The sequence below is a fragment of the Grampus griseus genome, assembly GCF_964374135.1.
Source record: "Grampus griseus genome assembly, chromosome: 15".
Lineage (NCBI taxonomy): Eukaryota > Metazoa > Chordata > Mammalia > Artiodactyla > Delphinidae > Grampus > Grampus griseus.
This window is the reverse complement of record NC_139009.1, coordinates 31,058,631-31,073,778: the sequence shown is the minus strand read 5'-3', so window position 1 is coordinate 31,073,778 and position 15,148 is coordinate 31,058,631. Positions and strand designations below refer to the sequence as shown.

At 37.1% G+C, this 15,148-nt stretch overlaps 1 protein-coding gene across 4 annotated transcripts in view; it reads left to right on the top strand.

The window, feature by feature from the left end:
* The window catches only part of MAP4K3 (mitogen-activated protein kinase kinase kinase kinase 3), a 188,703-nt gene that overhangs the window by 49,008 nt on the left and 124,547 nt on the right, over positions 1 to 15,148 (top strand). For 3 of the 4 annotated variants that reach the window (XR_014297761.1, XM_082671760.1, XM_082671759.1), the window contains exon 2: positions 13,131 to 13,188. Coding sequence is in view for 2 of the 4 variants with exons in the window: in XM_082671760.1 (XP_082527886.1) it covers positions 13,131 to 13,188 (58 nt within the window). In the remaining 2 variants the exon portion in view is untranslated. Of the gene's footprint in view, positions 1 to 13,128; positions 13,189 to 15,148 lie in introns of those variants that run through there. The other variant, XM_082671761.1, reaches the window with a different exon arrangement.

Genomic DNA, 15,148 nt, shown 5'->3' with positions numbered 1-15,148 from the left:
TTTGTGCCACACTCTTAATAAATATACAATATTTCTTCTTTGAATTAAAAAATATACATTCTCCACTTAACGTTTATCCCATTATCTGGAAAACTCAGTCTTCATTCCTTAGGGATACTGGTTAGTGAGGTGGTATTCTGTATTTGCATAAAATAAGCTACATTTTAGCATTTTAGTAATTGATGTCCCAGAGCCTTTTGGTGTTAGTGAGATTATGAGCATCTCTTCCCAAGCCAGTGTTCAGAGCTGTCCAGTTGGTACCTTGTGATCGCCATGGTGGGAATGTTTACAGTGCTGAAATATGTACTGCCAGTCAAGGCTTGCTCTGCCTCTATGCCCCACTCTGGTTTTTAAACATTTACTACATTCAGTTGATTTCAGTTACCCATTCAGCAAACATTTTTTGAGGGCCTTTTGTGTTCCAAATACTGTTCTAGGTACCAAGGATACGGCAGGGAATAAAAAGCATTTACTTAAGTGAATATAGTTTTCTAAATCTTAAATTCCCAAATAAAGACAGGGAAGTATTGGGAGTTCCTTAATCAGATCATGGAGGGAAATGTGGAGTCAAACAAAAGTAAATGGATGTCCTTGCTGTAGATCTTCAGAATCTTTTAATGTGCTGTTGTTCATTGTTACGCTCTAGGAAGAAAATACAGTATGTACTATTTTCAATACTTACTTAACCAAGGAGCTCTTTTTTTTTTCTTTTCCCAGAACATATCTAACATCTTTTAGAAATATGTTCTGCTGCTCCATGGCAGACACATCCCAGATGTTAGGAATTGATGTATGAAGGGCCTTTACCCAAGGGGTGTAGATCAGAGTGTGGCCAGGATTTCTGAAGACAGACCTTCTCACCATCTGGTTTATGGGTGGTCCATTTGTAGGTTGTAGATTGAATTATTTTACTGATGGTGTCCTGAACCATTCTATTGTATTTTCATTTCCAGTATTTAAATGAAAAAGCATCTTATATAATGAAAAAGCACTGTTCCACTTATACTGTTATTAATTTTAGAAAAATGCTTTCCCTTCTACTCTGCAGTTTCTGATTTGGGGACACTTAACGGTATGTGTATGTGAACTTCTGCCCCCACCTACTCCCTGCTGCTAGATTTCTCCTCAGCACTGGGTATCGCTTGCTCCAGATCCTCTTCCTATATGGGGGTCTCTGAAACCCCATTCATCTACCACTTCACCCTCACTAGGCTGTAGTGTTTCTCAGAAGTGTGGTTGATGGACAGTTGCATCACAGTCACCTGTGTGGTTATTAAAATCATAGGTTCCTGGGTCTCACCTCAGAACCTGTTGATTCAGAATCTGTTATATATGGAGCCCAGGAATCTGTGATTTCAAGTACATCTGCAAGTGATTGTTATTGAATTAATTTCCATGTTGAATTGGAAATCCATTTTTGGCCAGTGTATACAGTATTTCTCAGTTGTAGGTGCTCTTGGCATTTTGACCAGGACTGTGTCACTGTGTGGCACATTGCAGGCACAGCAGGACATTTAAAATCCTTGGTGCCTACCTGTCAAATGCCATTGTCATCCCCAGGTACTGGTACGACCCACAATGCCTTCACACATTTCCAAAGACTTCTTTTTCTACCATATGGAGGTAGTATCCTCCTTAATTAAGAATCACTGCTATATACTACTTTTATTACTCTAGAAGTTACTCTTAATAATTTTATACGTATATCTAACCTAAGACCCCAAATTACTAACTGTGCACTTCCCAAGCAATACGAGGCCCTTAGAACATTTTAACGTCAATCACACCTCATTTACATGCTGTTTTGTTCAATATTTGAATTCCAGCTTTTTAAAAATGACATAAATTAGACATTATTATTATTATTGCCCTGTATAGTCATCAATATTTGTTTATATTGACCCAAGATTGCCATTTTATTTGATTTTTACTCCTTGCATTTTAGACTTTCCTTCTGAGTTTTTTTTTTTTTTTTTAATCTTGAAATATACTTTAGAAGAATGTATTGCATGCTTTTTGGTGGTAAGCTTGGTTTTTGTTTGGCAAATAATATCTTTTTGGGAATGATGTTTTTACCTGGGAATATAATTCTAGATTGACTTAATTTCTCTTAGCACAGTATTGTGATTTTTATTGTTTCTCCGAGAAGTCTAATTTATTGTTCCTTTGTAGATAATCTGACTTCTTTTCTCTGACTGGTTTTAAACATCACCTCTTTATCTTTGGTGTTTTGCAGCTTCATATGATGTGTCTGGATGTAGATTTCTTTTTTATTTATCCTCCTTATGACTTGTGTCTCCTGAATCTGAGGTCTTATGTCTTCTATCTATTCTGGAAAATTTTCAGCCGCTGTCTCTTGAAATATCGCTTCTCTCCATTTTTTTCTGTTCTTTTCTTCTGAAACTTTAATTAGATGTATGTTCATCTCTCTTTCACGACATGTCTTTATGAGATAAGATGATTTTAAAATGTCTCTTAATCTCTCACATCTTCTGTCTTTGTCTCTTTTTGCTGTTTCAGATCTGTCATTTGGTTTACTAATTCTGTCTTTGTGTCTGCTCCAATTAGGCTTTTTTTTTTTTTTTTTTTTTGCGGTACGTGGGCCTCTCACTGTTGTGGCCTCTCCCGTTGTGGAGCACAGGCTCCGGATGTGCAGGCCCAGCGACCATGGCTCACGGGCCCAACCGCTCCGTGGCATGTGGGATCCTCCTGGACCGGGGCACGAACCCGCGTCCCCTGCATCGGCAGGCAGACCCTCAACCACTGCGCTACCAGGGAAGCCCCCAATTAGGTTTTTAATCTCAAGAATTATATTTTTTATTTCCAGAAATTCTGTTAGGTTCTTTTTTTCCTATCTTTCAAGTCATTTTTGTTAGCCTCTTGTTTCTGGTCCATGTATTTAATACTTTCCTTTAGTCCTGTAAACTTCTAAAGCATACTTAACTGTAATTTTATATTATGTATCTGTTAATTCCAAAATTTGAACTTCCTGCAAATTTAATTTGTTGTTTATAACTTTTGCTGCTCTTGTAGTTTGTTTCCTTGTGGTTTGATAATTTTGTTTTAATTTCATATTTGGCTAAAGTAATTTAGGAATCTCCTGGGGCATGGATTGAAGGTGCATTTCTCTACAGAAAATTTGCTTCTCTTTCGGTCAGGTGCCTTTCATTACCACCAACCCAGAAACAGCTTAAATTCATTTCTTGGCTTGAGGTTCCTGGTCCTTGCAAGAAGTCTAAATTTATACTCAACTGAGAATAGGCTGTAATTATGAATTTGAATTTTCAGGGAACCCCCCTCATTCTAGTGATTCAATGGACAGACACCCCCTTCCTCCCCTCCGACCACTGAGAGGTGTGGCCTTTCAGGGGCATTGTTGGTTTTATGCAGTGGTCTCAATTCCAGCTTTCACTACATCCAATAAAAATCAAAATTTAAGTCTCTCGATTCTAAGTTTAAGCTAAGGTCATGGCTTTAGCTCTTGCTTACCACTCCGATTTCCTTCATTAAATGCATTCAACAGATACTTTTCGAGCGAATGACTGTTTTCTCTTTGTTTTCGCTTCCTGTGGATTTCTTTCCTTGTGTGTCCAGCAGTGCATTTAAAAGAGTACTTGTTCTATCTTATCTGCCATATCTAGGTATTTGTAATGGGAAGGGTTTTCATATCTAGTCTTACATATTTCCAAAAGCAAAACCTCAGGTGATTTTTATACATACCGGAGTTTGAGCACCTTTGGGTTAGAGATGCTGCTTCTGTCACTTCTGTAGTGGGAAGTGGAAATGTGGTTACATGGTCCCTTATGTTTTCCCAAACTTAATACCACTATTAAGTTTTATCCACATCGTTAGTTCATTTGACATTTGTGGTCTGCCAATTACCATTTAAAAGTGTTTTGTTATTTTGTTTGTTTGTTTTTTGCGGTATGTGGGCCTCTCACTGTTGTGGCCTCTCCCGTTGCGGAGCGCTCCGGACGCGGACGCGCAGGCGCAGCGGCCATGGCTCACGGGCCCAGCCGCTCCGCGGCATGTGGGATCTTCCTGGACCGGGGCACGAACCCGTGTCCCCTGCATCGGCAGGCGGACTCTCAACCACTGCGCCACCAGGGAAGCCCAAGTGCATCTTTTTTTAAAGTTAATGTGGTAGTCTCAATCTGTTTTTTTCTTTTTTGAAATTAGCATCATACAGTCCTAGAAATTTAGATCTTTAATCATCTGCTTTTAAGAAACAAAGAGCCATTCAAGTTAATTCAAGTAAAGAGAGGCTATTGTGAAGATACATGTGATAGGGAACTGGAAAGCTGTCAGGAACTCAAGGCAGCTTTGGAGATATGTTTCTTTCTCATGGTCTCTTATTTTTTTCTGTGCATTTGTTCTGTTCTCTGCTCTTTATTGTCTGTCTGCTCACTGTATCTTTCCTGTTTCTTCAAATCTTTATTTGCCCAAGGTCCTACTTGCTAAGACAGTGGCACAACTTTATGGCATCATTTACACACTGGGTTATATTGCATGGTGGTTCAAACTTCTTAGAGCTGTGATGTCTAATACAGTTGTCACTGGCCACACACTGCTTTTAAAATCAAAATGTGTAGGATCTATGTGCTGAAAATACATAATGTGTAGGATCTATATGCTGATAATGTTTTTATAAAACATTCATGAAAGATATCAGAGAAAACCTAAATAGAGAGTAGTGTTCATGGATTGAAAGATTCTGAATAGTCAAGGTGTCAGCTCTCCACAAATTGATCTATAATTACAATCAGAATCTCAGCAGGGTTTTTAAAAATTAAATATAGACAAGGCAATTCTAAAATTTCTGTGAAAAGGCAGAGGACCTAGAATAGCTAAAGGAACTTCGAAAAAGAAAAATAAAGTTGGAGGAATCACAATATCTCATTTTTAAGACTTAACTGTAAAGCTCTAGTAATCAGGATTGTGTGTGGTATGGGTAGAGAATAGACACAAGATCAATGGATCAATATAGAATCCAGAAATAGACCGACACAAATATGGCCAATTGATTTTAACAAAGATGAAAGGCAATTCAATGGAAGAAAGATAGTCTTTTCAACAAATAGTATTGGAAGAGTTGGACATATACGTGCAAAAAAGAAAAAAAGGAAGGAACATTGACCTAAACTTCACAAAACAAAATTAACTTAAACAAAAATTAACTCAAAATATATCATAAATCTAAATGTAAAACTTCTTCTTTTAGAAGAAAGCATAGGAAAAAATCTTTATGACTTGAGGTTAAGTAAGGTCTTGGACATGATACCAAAAGCATAATTCATAAAAGAAAACAGTTGATAAATTGGACTTCATCAAAGGTAAAAACTTTTGCTCAGTGTGTTAGTTTGCTAGGTCTGCCATAGCAAAATACCACAGACTGGGTGGCGTAAACAATTGAAATTTTATTTTCTCACAGTTCTGGAGACTGGAAGCCCAAGATTAAGGTGTTGTTAGGGTTGGTGTCTCTTGAGGCCTCTCCTTGGGTTGTAGGTGGCTGTCTTCTTGCTGTGTTCTCACATGGCCTTTTCTCTGTGCACACACAACTCTGGTCCCTTCCTCTTATAAGAACACTGGTCCTATTGGATTAGAGCCCATCCGTATGGCTTCATTTAACCTTAATTACCTCTTTGAAGGCCGTGTCTCCAAATACAGTTACATTCTAAGGTACTGGGGCTTAGGACTTCAACGTCCGGATTTGGGGGGCACACAATTCAGTCCATAATGCTCTGCAAAAGGCACTGTTAAGAGAATGAAAAGACAAGATATAGACTGGGAAAAAATATTTGCAAATCATATGCCTGAAAAAGAACTTGTATCTAGAATATATAAAGAACTCTCAAAACTCAACAATAAGAAACATCCCAATTAAAACATGGACAAAAGATAGAAGACACTTCACCAAAGGATGGCAAATAAGCACATGAATAGATGTTCAATGTCATTAGCCATTAGGGAAATGCAGACTAAAATCACCATGAGATACCATCACCTACCTGTTAGAAATGGCTAAAAAGTACAGTCCCAACTTCTAGCAAGGAAGTTCTGGAAGAACTGGAGCTCTCATACATTGCTGCTGGAAATGAACAATGGTACAGCCACTCTAGAAAGAACTTGACTGTTTCTTTAAAGATTATACATATACCCACTATATGGCCCAGTCTCTCTCCAAGGTCTTTTTATAATCTGTACACAGATGTTTATAGCAGCTCAATTCACATTTACCTAAAACTGAAAACAGCCAATATGTCCTTCCAATGGTAGTGAATAAAATGTGGTATATCCATACAGTGGAATACTGCTTAACAATAAAAAGGAATAAATTAATGATACATGCAGCAACTTGGTGAAAGAAAATAGTCTCAAAAAGTTATATGATGATTTAATTTACATGAAATTCTTGAAAAGACAAAACTGTAGTGGCAAAGAACAAATCAGTAGTTGCCAGAGGTTGGACTGAAGGGAGAATGTAACTTTCAGGGAGGTTTTGCAGTGCTGGAACTTTTCTGTTTCCAGATGGTTGTTAACTCATTTTATGCAAATCTATGCATGTGTTAAAACTACTAGAACTATATTTTTAAGAGTTGATTGTTTTCCAGTTAAAGCTAAACGAGTCTTGGGGATGTAATGTACAGCATGGTGACTATAGTTAACAATACTGTATTATATATATGAAAGATGCTAAGAGAATAGATCTTAAAAGTTCTCATCACAAGAAAAAATTTGTAGCTATGTGTGGTGATGAATGTTAACTAAACTTATTGTGGTAATCATTTAGTAATATACACATATATCAAATCATTATGTTGTACACCTAAAACTAATACAATGTTATATGTCAATTATATCTCAAATTTTTAAATATTTAAATGTCTCAAAAAAATTTAAAGCCTTTCCAATTTAAATATTGCGTACACAAATAATTAAATACAGCTCAGTTCTTCAGTTGTATTAACCACATTTCAGTTGATCAGTAGCTCCATGTGGCATGGGACTACAGTAGTGGACAGCGCAGGTATAGAACATTTCCATTCATGCAGAAGGTTCTACTGGATAGTGCTGTTTTAGAGTGGGGGTCAGCCAGTTTTCTCTGTAAAGGGCCAGATAGAAAATACTTCAGGTTTTGTGGGCCACATGGTCTCTATCTCAGCTGCTCAACTCTACTGTTGTATTGTGAAAGCAGCCATAGACAATTCTTAACCAGATGAACATGGCTGTGTTTCGGTAAAGCTTCATTTACAAAAACAGGCATGTTTGCTGACCCCTATTTCCGAGAATCTGATTGGCCTATTTCCTTTTTCATGTCAGCTCACGGTTTATTGGTAGAGTGACCTTATAATTTACCATCCAAGTTAAATAAAATTTTAATTATAAATTTGAGAGTGAAAGTGGGCATTGTTAGTAATTCTGCTAGGACAGTTGGCATAACCTGCAAATGTCCTGGGCAAACCAGGAATGTACATCACCCTGGCTATCAGTCTTCCTATGAAGTGGTTGCCTTTGTAGTAGGCTCATACCTAGTCCAAGAAACTGTGGAAAAGCAAACCAAACTATTCCTTCAGCAGGGGCTGTGGGTTAGCCATTTTTCTCTGAAATGAGTATTTATATGGGAGGCACCCTGAGGTTTGGCCCGCCCAGTACACTCAAAATAGCCTGTTTTCTGTCCCTGTGCCTTTGTTCATGCTTTTTTTTCTATGCCCTCTTTCCCATCCCTCTTCTGTGTTTGTTGTAATCCAGCCCATCTCTCAAACCTCTGCTTAGGTGGTATCTCCTTCATAAAGCCATCCCTGTAAACACCCCTTGCAGACTTAAAAGCCGGTACTTACATTTTATAAAATTCACATGGCACAGTGCCTTAGACCGGGTGCCCAGGCCTGGCTGAGCACCAGAAGCAGCACTTCAGTAGCTTTAAATACAGATTCCTGTGTCTCATCCTAAATCTGTGGATTCAGAAATCAGTGGCAGTGTTTTTATTGTTTTGTTTTTAAACTCCTCATATGATTCTTGTATAACCAGCCAGCTGGTTCAGTATTTGGAATCTGTTAATTTAGAGTTAAATTATTTGATGTAAACATTGACTTTCAGAATTAGAAGGAACCTTCTTAGAAGTAGTCTTTTTTCACTTTCTTATTTTTAAATTGGGGGGAGAAGACACAAGGAGATTACTTGCTCAGATCCCGTTGCGTGTTACTGGCAGAGCCAGCACTAAACTTTGCATTTTTTCACTCCCATTTCAGAACCTTTCTTCATATTCTCGTTGGACAGCCCCTTCTGAATAGTAAGCTTTGGGTACCAGAAGGTGCTTGTATACCGTAGATGATCAGATTTGTTATTGATAGTTATTTAACTCACTTTATATAACACATAGCACTTTTTTTTTTTTTTTGCTGCTTAATGATCCATTCTTGATTATGTTGTTTACTCCCATTCCCACACTCAAGGAATACTTTTCTGATAATTGGAGATAACTCAGCAGTTTGCATGAAATCATCTCAGAAAAACCTTTTACCAAATTAATGCTAATATGAATGGCTTCTAAAAGTCTGACTGAATCAAACTGAATTTTGGGACAGCTTTGAAATATAATAGTTTCCAAGAGCTCCTCTAAAACTGAGATCAGCTCTAGATCCGCAGGATTTTTCTCACCAGGTCTAACCTTTCCCATTTGAGAAAGGTTACTGAGGATCTGTGGGAGTATGTGTGTGTGTGTGTGTGTGGGGTGCCTAAACTTGAATGGGGATCAGGAAAATTCTTGTGGGAAGTGATAATAACCTAAGTTGAGCTTTAAAAGACGTCTAGAAGTTAGGCCAGGGGAGGGAGTTAGGGAGAGCGTTTGTCTAGGCATTAAGTGCCAAAGGGCAAAAAGTGTGGATAGCATTGGAGATGGCCAGTTGTTTAGTTTGGTTAGAGCATAAAGTGCAAATTAAGGAATGACTGGAAATATAGACAGGAGCCAGGTAGTGAATGGTTTTACAGTAAAATGTTGTATTTCGCAATTGGCTATCCACATGCAAAGGAGTGAAATTTGAGCCCTGCCTGACACCATATAAAAAGTCACTCAAAATGGATCAGAGACCTAAATGGAAGACCTAAACTATAAAACTCTTAGAAAAAAACATAGGAAAAAAAATCTTTATGACCTTGGGTTCCAGGCAGTGGTTTTTCAGCTATAATACTCAAAGCACAAGTAACTAAAAATAGGTAAGTTGGACTTCATCAAAATTTAAAAGTTTTGTGCTTCAAAGAACACCATCAAGAAAACAAAGACAACTCAGAGTGGGATTAAATATTTACAAGTCATGTAATCAATAAGAGGCATATGAAGATTTATAAAGAACTCTTACAAGTCAACAATAAAATTGACAATTAAAAATGAGCAAAGAATTGGATACACATTTTTCCAAAGAAATTCAAATGACTAACCAGCATATGAAAAGATGCTCAAGATTGTTAGCCATTAGTGAGTTTTAAGTCAAACCACAGAGAGACAGTACTTCACATTCACTAAGAAAACAAAAGTTAAAAAGCCAGGTAATAATAAATATTGGCATGGATGTAGAGAAATTGGAATCCTCATACATTGCTGGCGATAATATAAAATGGTGCAGCCACTTTGGAAGAAAGTTTGACAGTTCTTCAAAAAGCTAATCATACAGTTACCGTGTGATTCAGCAATTCCACTATTAGATCTGTATCCAACAGAATCGAAAACGTAGGTCCACACAGTGTTCATAAAAGCATTGTTCATAATAGCCCCAAATGGAAACAACCCAAATATCCTTCAACTGATAAAAGGATAAACAAATGTGGAATTGCCATGCAATGAAATATTGTTCAGCAACAAAAGGAATAAAGTACTGATATGTGCCGCAACATGGATGAACCTGAAAACCTTATGCTCAGTTAAAGAAGCTAGTCACAAGGGACCACATTTTGTATGATCCTATTTATGTGAAATATCCAGAACAGTCAAATCAATAGAGACAGGAAGTAGACCAGTACTAGTTGTCAGAGTCTGGGAGGGGGAGGAGTAGGGGAGCGACTGCTAATGGGTCTGGGGGTTTCTTTCTGGAGCAATGAAAATGTTTCAGATTTAGAGAGGAATAATGGTTACATAATTATGTGAATATACTAGAAACTGCTGCATTGTACACATTAAAAGGGTGAACTTTATGATATGTGAATTATATCCCAATAAAGCTGTTATAAAAAGTGCTGTATTTAGTAAGTAATTTAAATTCTCTGATAGGGAATTTGAATTTGTGTCTTTAAAGCAATGGTGTGTACTCCTGAAGAGTTTTAAACTCAAGAACAACGTGATCTGAACATCACTTTCAGAGCATGTGAGAATGGTGGTCAAATCAATGATGTGGCAGAAGAGTGGGTCTAGAAGCTGAGAAATACGTATCCTCAGTTTTCTGCCCTGGGCAGATCTGTAAATTTTATGTTACTGATACTGATTTAGAAATTTTTAACTTTATACGTGGTAATATGTTATAATATTTACCTTGCTCTCATTTTTTTTCCTAATCAGTTTCTCTAGGTGATTGAAAAAAGAATAGTAGGTACAGAGTATTAGAGTTAATATTAATTTTTAAATTTACCTGTGTGTAACCTTGGCTGCTGTGAGTTTAGAGACAGCAAAATATGACTTATTTTAGCCAGAGGACCAAGATTCTTGATGAACCATAATGCTTTAAACATCTTCCATTAATAAACGTAAGGATTTTGATGGGGAAAAAGCTCAGAAATTCAGGTTTACCGAGGGTTTTTTGTTATTCTTCTTCCCTTTTTGTGATTTCTTGTCTGTCAAGTAAGTTACATATTGGAGAATTCCAATATTTTAAAACTTTTTATCCTTTAGAAAATTCTAGACTGATTTAAATTTTGAAAAATTGTATTCATAAGTCAAGCCTATAGTAAATAATTGACTTTAGTAAACTAGTTATCACTAGTTTACTGTCATAGTTTTTCTGTTAAATATGTGCTGGTGTAACCATTAATAAATCTATTTTTAGAAGAGTACATTGTGTACTGCAGCCATTTTGGACACTTTGTGTAACTTGTGTTGTCGGTAGAGATCGTGCCCTCTTGTGGTAAGCTGGGAACAGAATTTCAGCTGTAAAAGTAATCACCCTAGCTTTCTTTGAGTTCATATTTTTTGCTAGTGCATACTCTGAGTTTATTTTCAATAAACAGAAAACAAAACTATAGCAAAATTTTTAAATGGAGAATTGAGAATTGGAGAGAGTAGTATGTTTTGTCTTATTTTATTTGGAGAAGTGCTAAAAAAAGATGTGGGTTAACGGACAGAGTATCAAGGAGGAGCCTAACAGGGAAAAGATTTCTCAGTGTGGAAAGGCAACGCGTTCTGAGAGTGTTTGAGAAGGTTTATGACTAACGTTGATGTGATACCCTGAATATTTTACAGGTACACTGTGCCCCATCCTCCTTAGAAAATGCTCCCAGAATGTCTATTCCGTGTGTGTGTGTGTGTGTGTGTGTGTGTGTGTGTGTGTGTGTACCTTCTCATCCTAGGGAAGGGAATAAATATGTGGCACTATTTGAACTGTCTGTCTCATATAATGGAAATTAAGTTTAGTTTGAAATAAATGTTGAAATCTGTTTTGAACTGCCTGTAATAAGTTGGCATCCTAAGTGTTTATTAGTCATGGGGATTTTTTTTTCCAAAAGGAATGAATTTTCCCTGAAAATTTTATTTTAATGTTTTCTTAATTTATATTTTTTAATACCTTTGTTCTTCTTTGAGTTTAAAGGTTAAATTTTATATTTCAGCAGTGACTGTGTCCCATATATATCTTCTTAGAAACTGATTTTTTTTGTTTTTTAATGCCCCAGTATTCGTAGAAGGATTCCGATGTTAATGCTGTTATCATCCCTTGTGGGTGATTCACTGATCTTTACCAATCCATTAATAAGAAGTGTTACAACTAAGTATTATTCTCATCACATGAATGAATTCTTCTGTGATCAGGGAATTGCATATATTGATCTTCATTGGTTGATATGAAAATCAATTTATTAAGTTTCAGTTCATAGTTTAAAATATTATTTTGAAAATTCTGATTCAGTTATAGAACATTTTAAATTGACAAAAATAACTGCCATTTTTATACAAATTGAAAAGACAGTTTCTGCTTATTTATACCTAATTACAGCTGTAAACACCGGCAATCTAACATTATGGATTGATTTTTTTTAATATTTATATTTTTAATATGTGGCTTGTAAAGATATATTTGGTTTGTATTAACTGCACTTATTTCATTGTACTATCAGGTGTGTTTAAACAGATGCAGGGAGGTTGTTTTTACAGTTAAAAAATGGTGCTTGCTTTTCATATTATGAAGTTTTTTAATTTACAAGTTTAAAGCTACTTAATTCAAGATTTTAACAAACCTTTGAATGTATGGCAGTAGAATGTAATGCTTAGAAAAGCTCAGACTCTAGCGTTAGACTGCCTGGGTTAGAATCCCAGCACCGTCACTGACTAGGTAGATGGCCTTGGCAAGTTCTTTAACTTCTTGGGGCTTCAGATTCCTCATCTGCAACACGGGAATAGTATTAGTACCTACCTCATAAGATTGTTGTAAGGATTAAACGAATTAATATAAAAACACTTAGAGGGCTTCCCTGGTGGTGCAGTGGTTGAGAGTCCGCCTGCCGATGCAGGGGACACGGGTTCGTGCCCCGGTCCGGGAAGATCCCACATGCCGCGGAGCGGCTGGGCCCGTGAGCCATGGCCGCTGAGCCTGCACGTCCGGAGCATGTGCTCCGCAATGGGAGAGGCCACAACAGTGGAGGCCCGCGTACTGCAAAAAAAACCCCCAAAACACTTAGAATAGTGCCTGATGTATGTATACTAAGGTCTGTGCTTCTGTTAACAATATTATTATCACCATTATTAAATTTATACATAGATTAATGTTGAAATTCATTTTGAAGAATATACTGTTTGTTTTGTAAATATAAATCACTTTCGCAATTCTTGCTTTAAAAGACTTTTCTGAATAATTGAAAATAAATAAAAGCTAAAATTACATTTTATGAAGTTTTTATGAAAGCTTTTTTCACAATTATCTTTTCTTTTCTTTTAGGCACGAAATGTTAACACCGGTGAATTGGCAGCAATTAAAGTAATAAAATTGGAACCAGGTAAATTCATTGAAATTTGGTGTTTCTTATTGCTCTCAGCCACTGGATAGCTTTCAGGCTTGTTTTAATGATGTTTGGTCAACCTTCCCTTGTTGTTCCCAACATCTGGCAAATAGGACTAGTGTCTACTCTTCCCTTCACCTCTTTGAGACCTGTAGACATGTTGCCCAGTTCTTCCCTGAAAAATAGCTAATAATCGCGGGAGGGAGGGGAGCTCCTGAGGAGACTTTGTTCCTTCTGGACGCAGTTGAGCTCCCTTGTCACATGTCGTTAGTGGTGTATTTCCAGGTTAACACTGTCCAGTGATGAGGGGCAGTGTGACGCAGTGGAAAGAATGGGACTGAAATTTGCTGGTTGTAGTCCAGCTCTTCGTGTCCCACTGTCTTGCTCTGTGAACTTGGGCAGGTAACTTAAGCTCTGAGTCTCGGTTTCCTCAATAAACCTAGCTCTCATATTTCACAGGTCGTTAAGATTGTAATAGCTACCTTCCACCTTTAGTAGCTTGTCAAGCCTCTAGGACTGCTCCATATGTTTCGTCTGCTTCAACTGTATTCTATCCCTGAATTCCCCCCACTCCCTGCAAACATACCCTTCCCTCTTTTTCTCCCTCCCACCATAAGTAAGTAAGTGTACTAGTGTCTAGACTGAGTTCCACGGCGATGATAGTGCCTTTCTGAGGGTGCCTTTCAGTATGGGCACAAATACATCCAGTAATTTTTTTTTTTTTTAAGTGTAGGCAACTTTTTCTATGAAAGTCGAGATAGTAAAATATTTTAGGCTTTTTGGACCACAGGTAGTCTCTGAATACAGTTCTCTCCCTCTTCCTCCCTCTCTCTTTTCATCCTCCTAAAATATAAAAACCATTCTTTGCTGAAAAGCCATTCTTAGCAAACCAGGCCACCTGCGCTTGTAGTTTGCCCACCCCTGATTTAGATCATCAGTAGACTTTTTAGAAGTGCTATTAAGATGAAGTTTGAAGGATGTGTTGACTGACTGTGATCAAACCACACTCAAATATAATGAATTAAAAAAATACTTTTTAAGTTACAGGTATTTACAGATTTTTTATATTCTAATTATATTCTAGCATCACATGACAAAGCTTTTTCTGTTCTCTGAATCTCCTGTTGTTTAGCGGAAATTTGAAATTGACAAAATCTGAGGTTAAGAAAGAAATTAAAGGTTTGACATTTGAAGCAGGGCCTCCATTTTTAATCATTAAGAAGTGGCTATGTTATTGATGAAGTAGTCTCTAACTGGTAGCAGTATGTACATACATCATTCCTTCAAATCAGTTTAGTGCCTCCTCTTTCAGGAAGCCTTCCTCCCCTGACCCCTGCCCTGACTAAGATGACTCCTGCAGGAATAGCTCTGGAATACCACTTACCACAGCTGTGCTTCCAGAGTCGTCTTTCTTTGTTCCTAAGTTTTAATCGAATTTGTGTCCACAGCACTCAACTTAGCATCGGTGCATAGTACACATTCAGGACATCTTAAAATTTCCTTTAAAAAATTAGGAACTTAAAATCTTATTGTTCATCAAGTCATTTGTTTACTGATTAGTGAATTTTTTGTGTTATGTTCATCTTGAACACTGCCTTGTATATATAGATCATTGTAATAAAATAAAACACAATTAAATAAAAAGAAAAAAGCTTATTCCTATTCTGCCACTCAGAGATAACAAGAGTTACTACCATATATGTTATTAGTTGTACACTTAAATTTAGTTTATATTGGATTCCCTACTTGTGTGTTCATAGAAGTCACCTGAATTTTTTTTTTGGCTGCGTGTGTGGCTTGCAGGATCTTAGTTCCCCGACCAGGGATTGAACCCCGGCCCCCTGCAGTGGAACCCGGAGTCCTAACCATTGGACCGCCAAGGAATTCCCCCTGAAGTTTTCCGTTTAATTTCTTTATTTTAATTTGTTTATATCCTGTGAGAAATGTTTAACTTGTT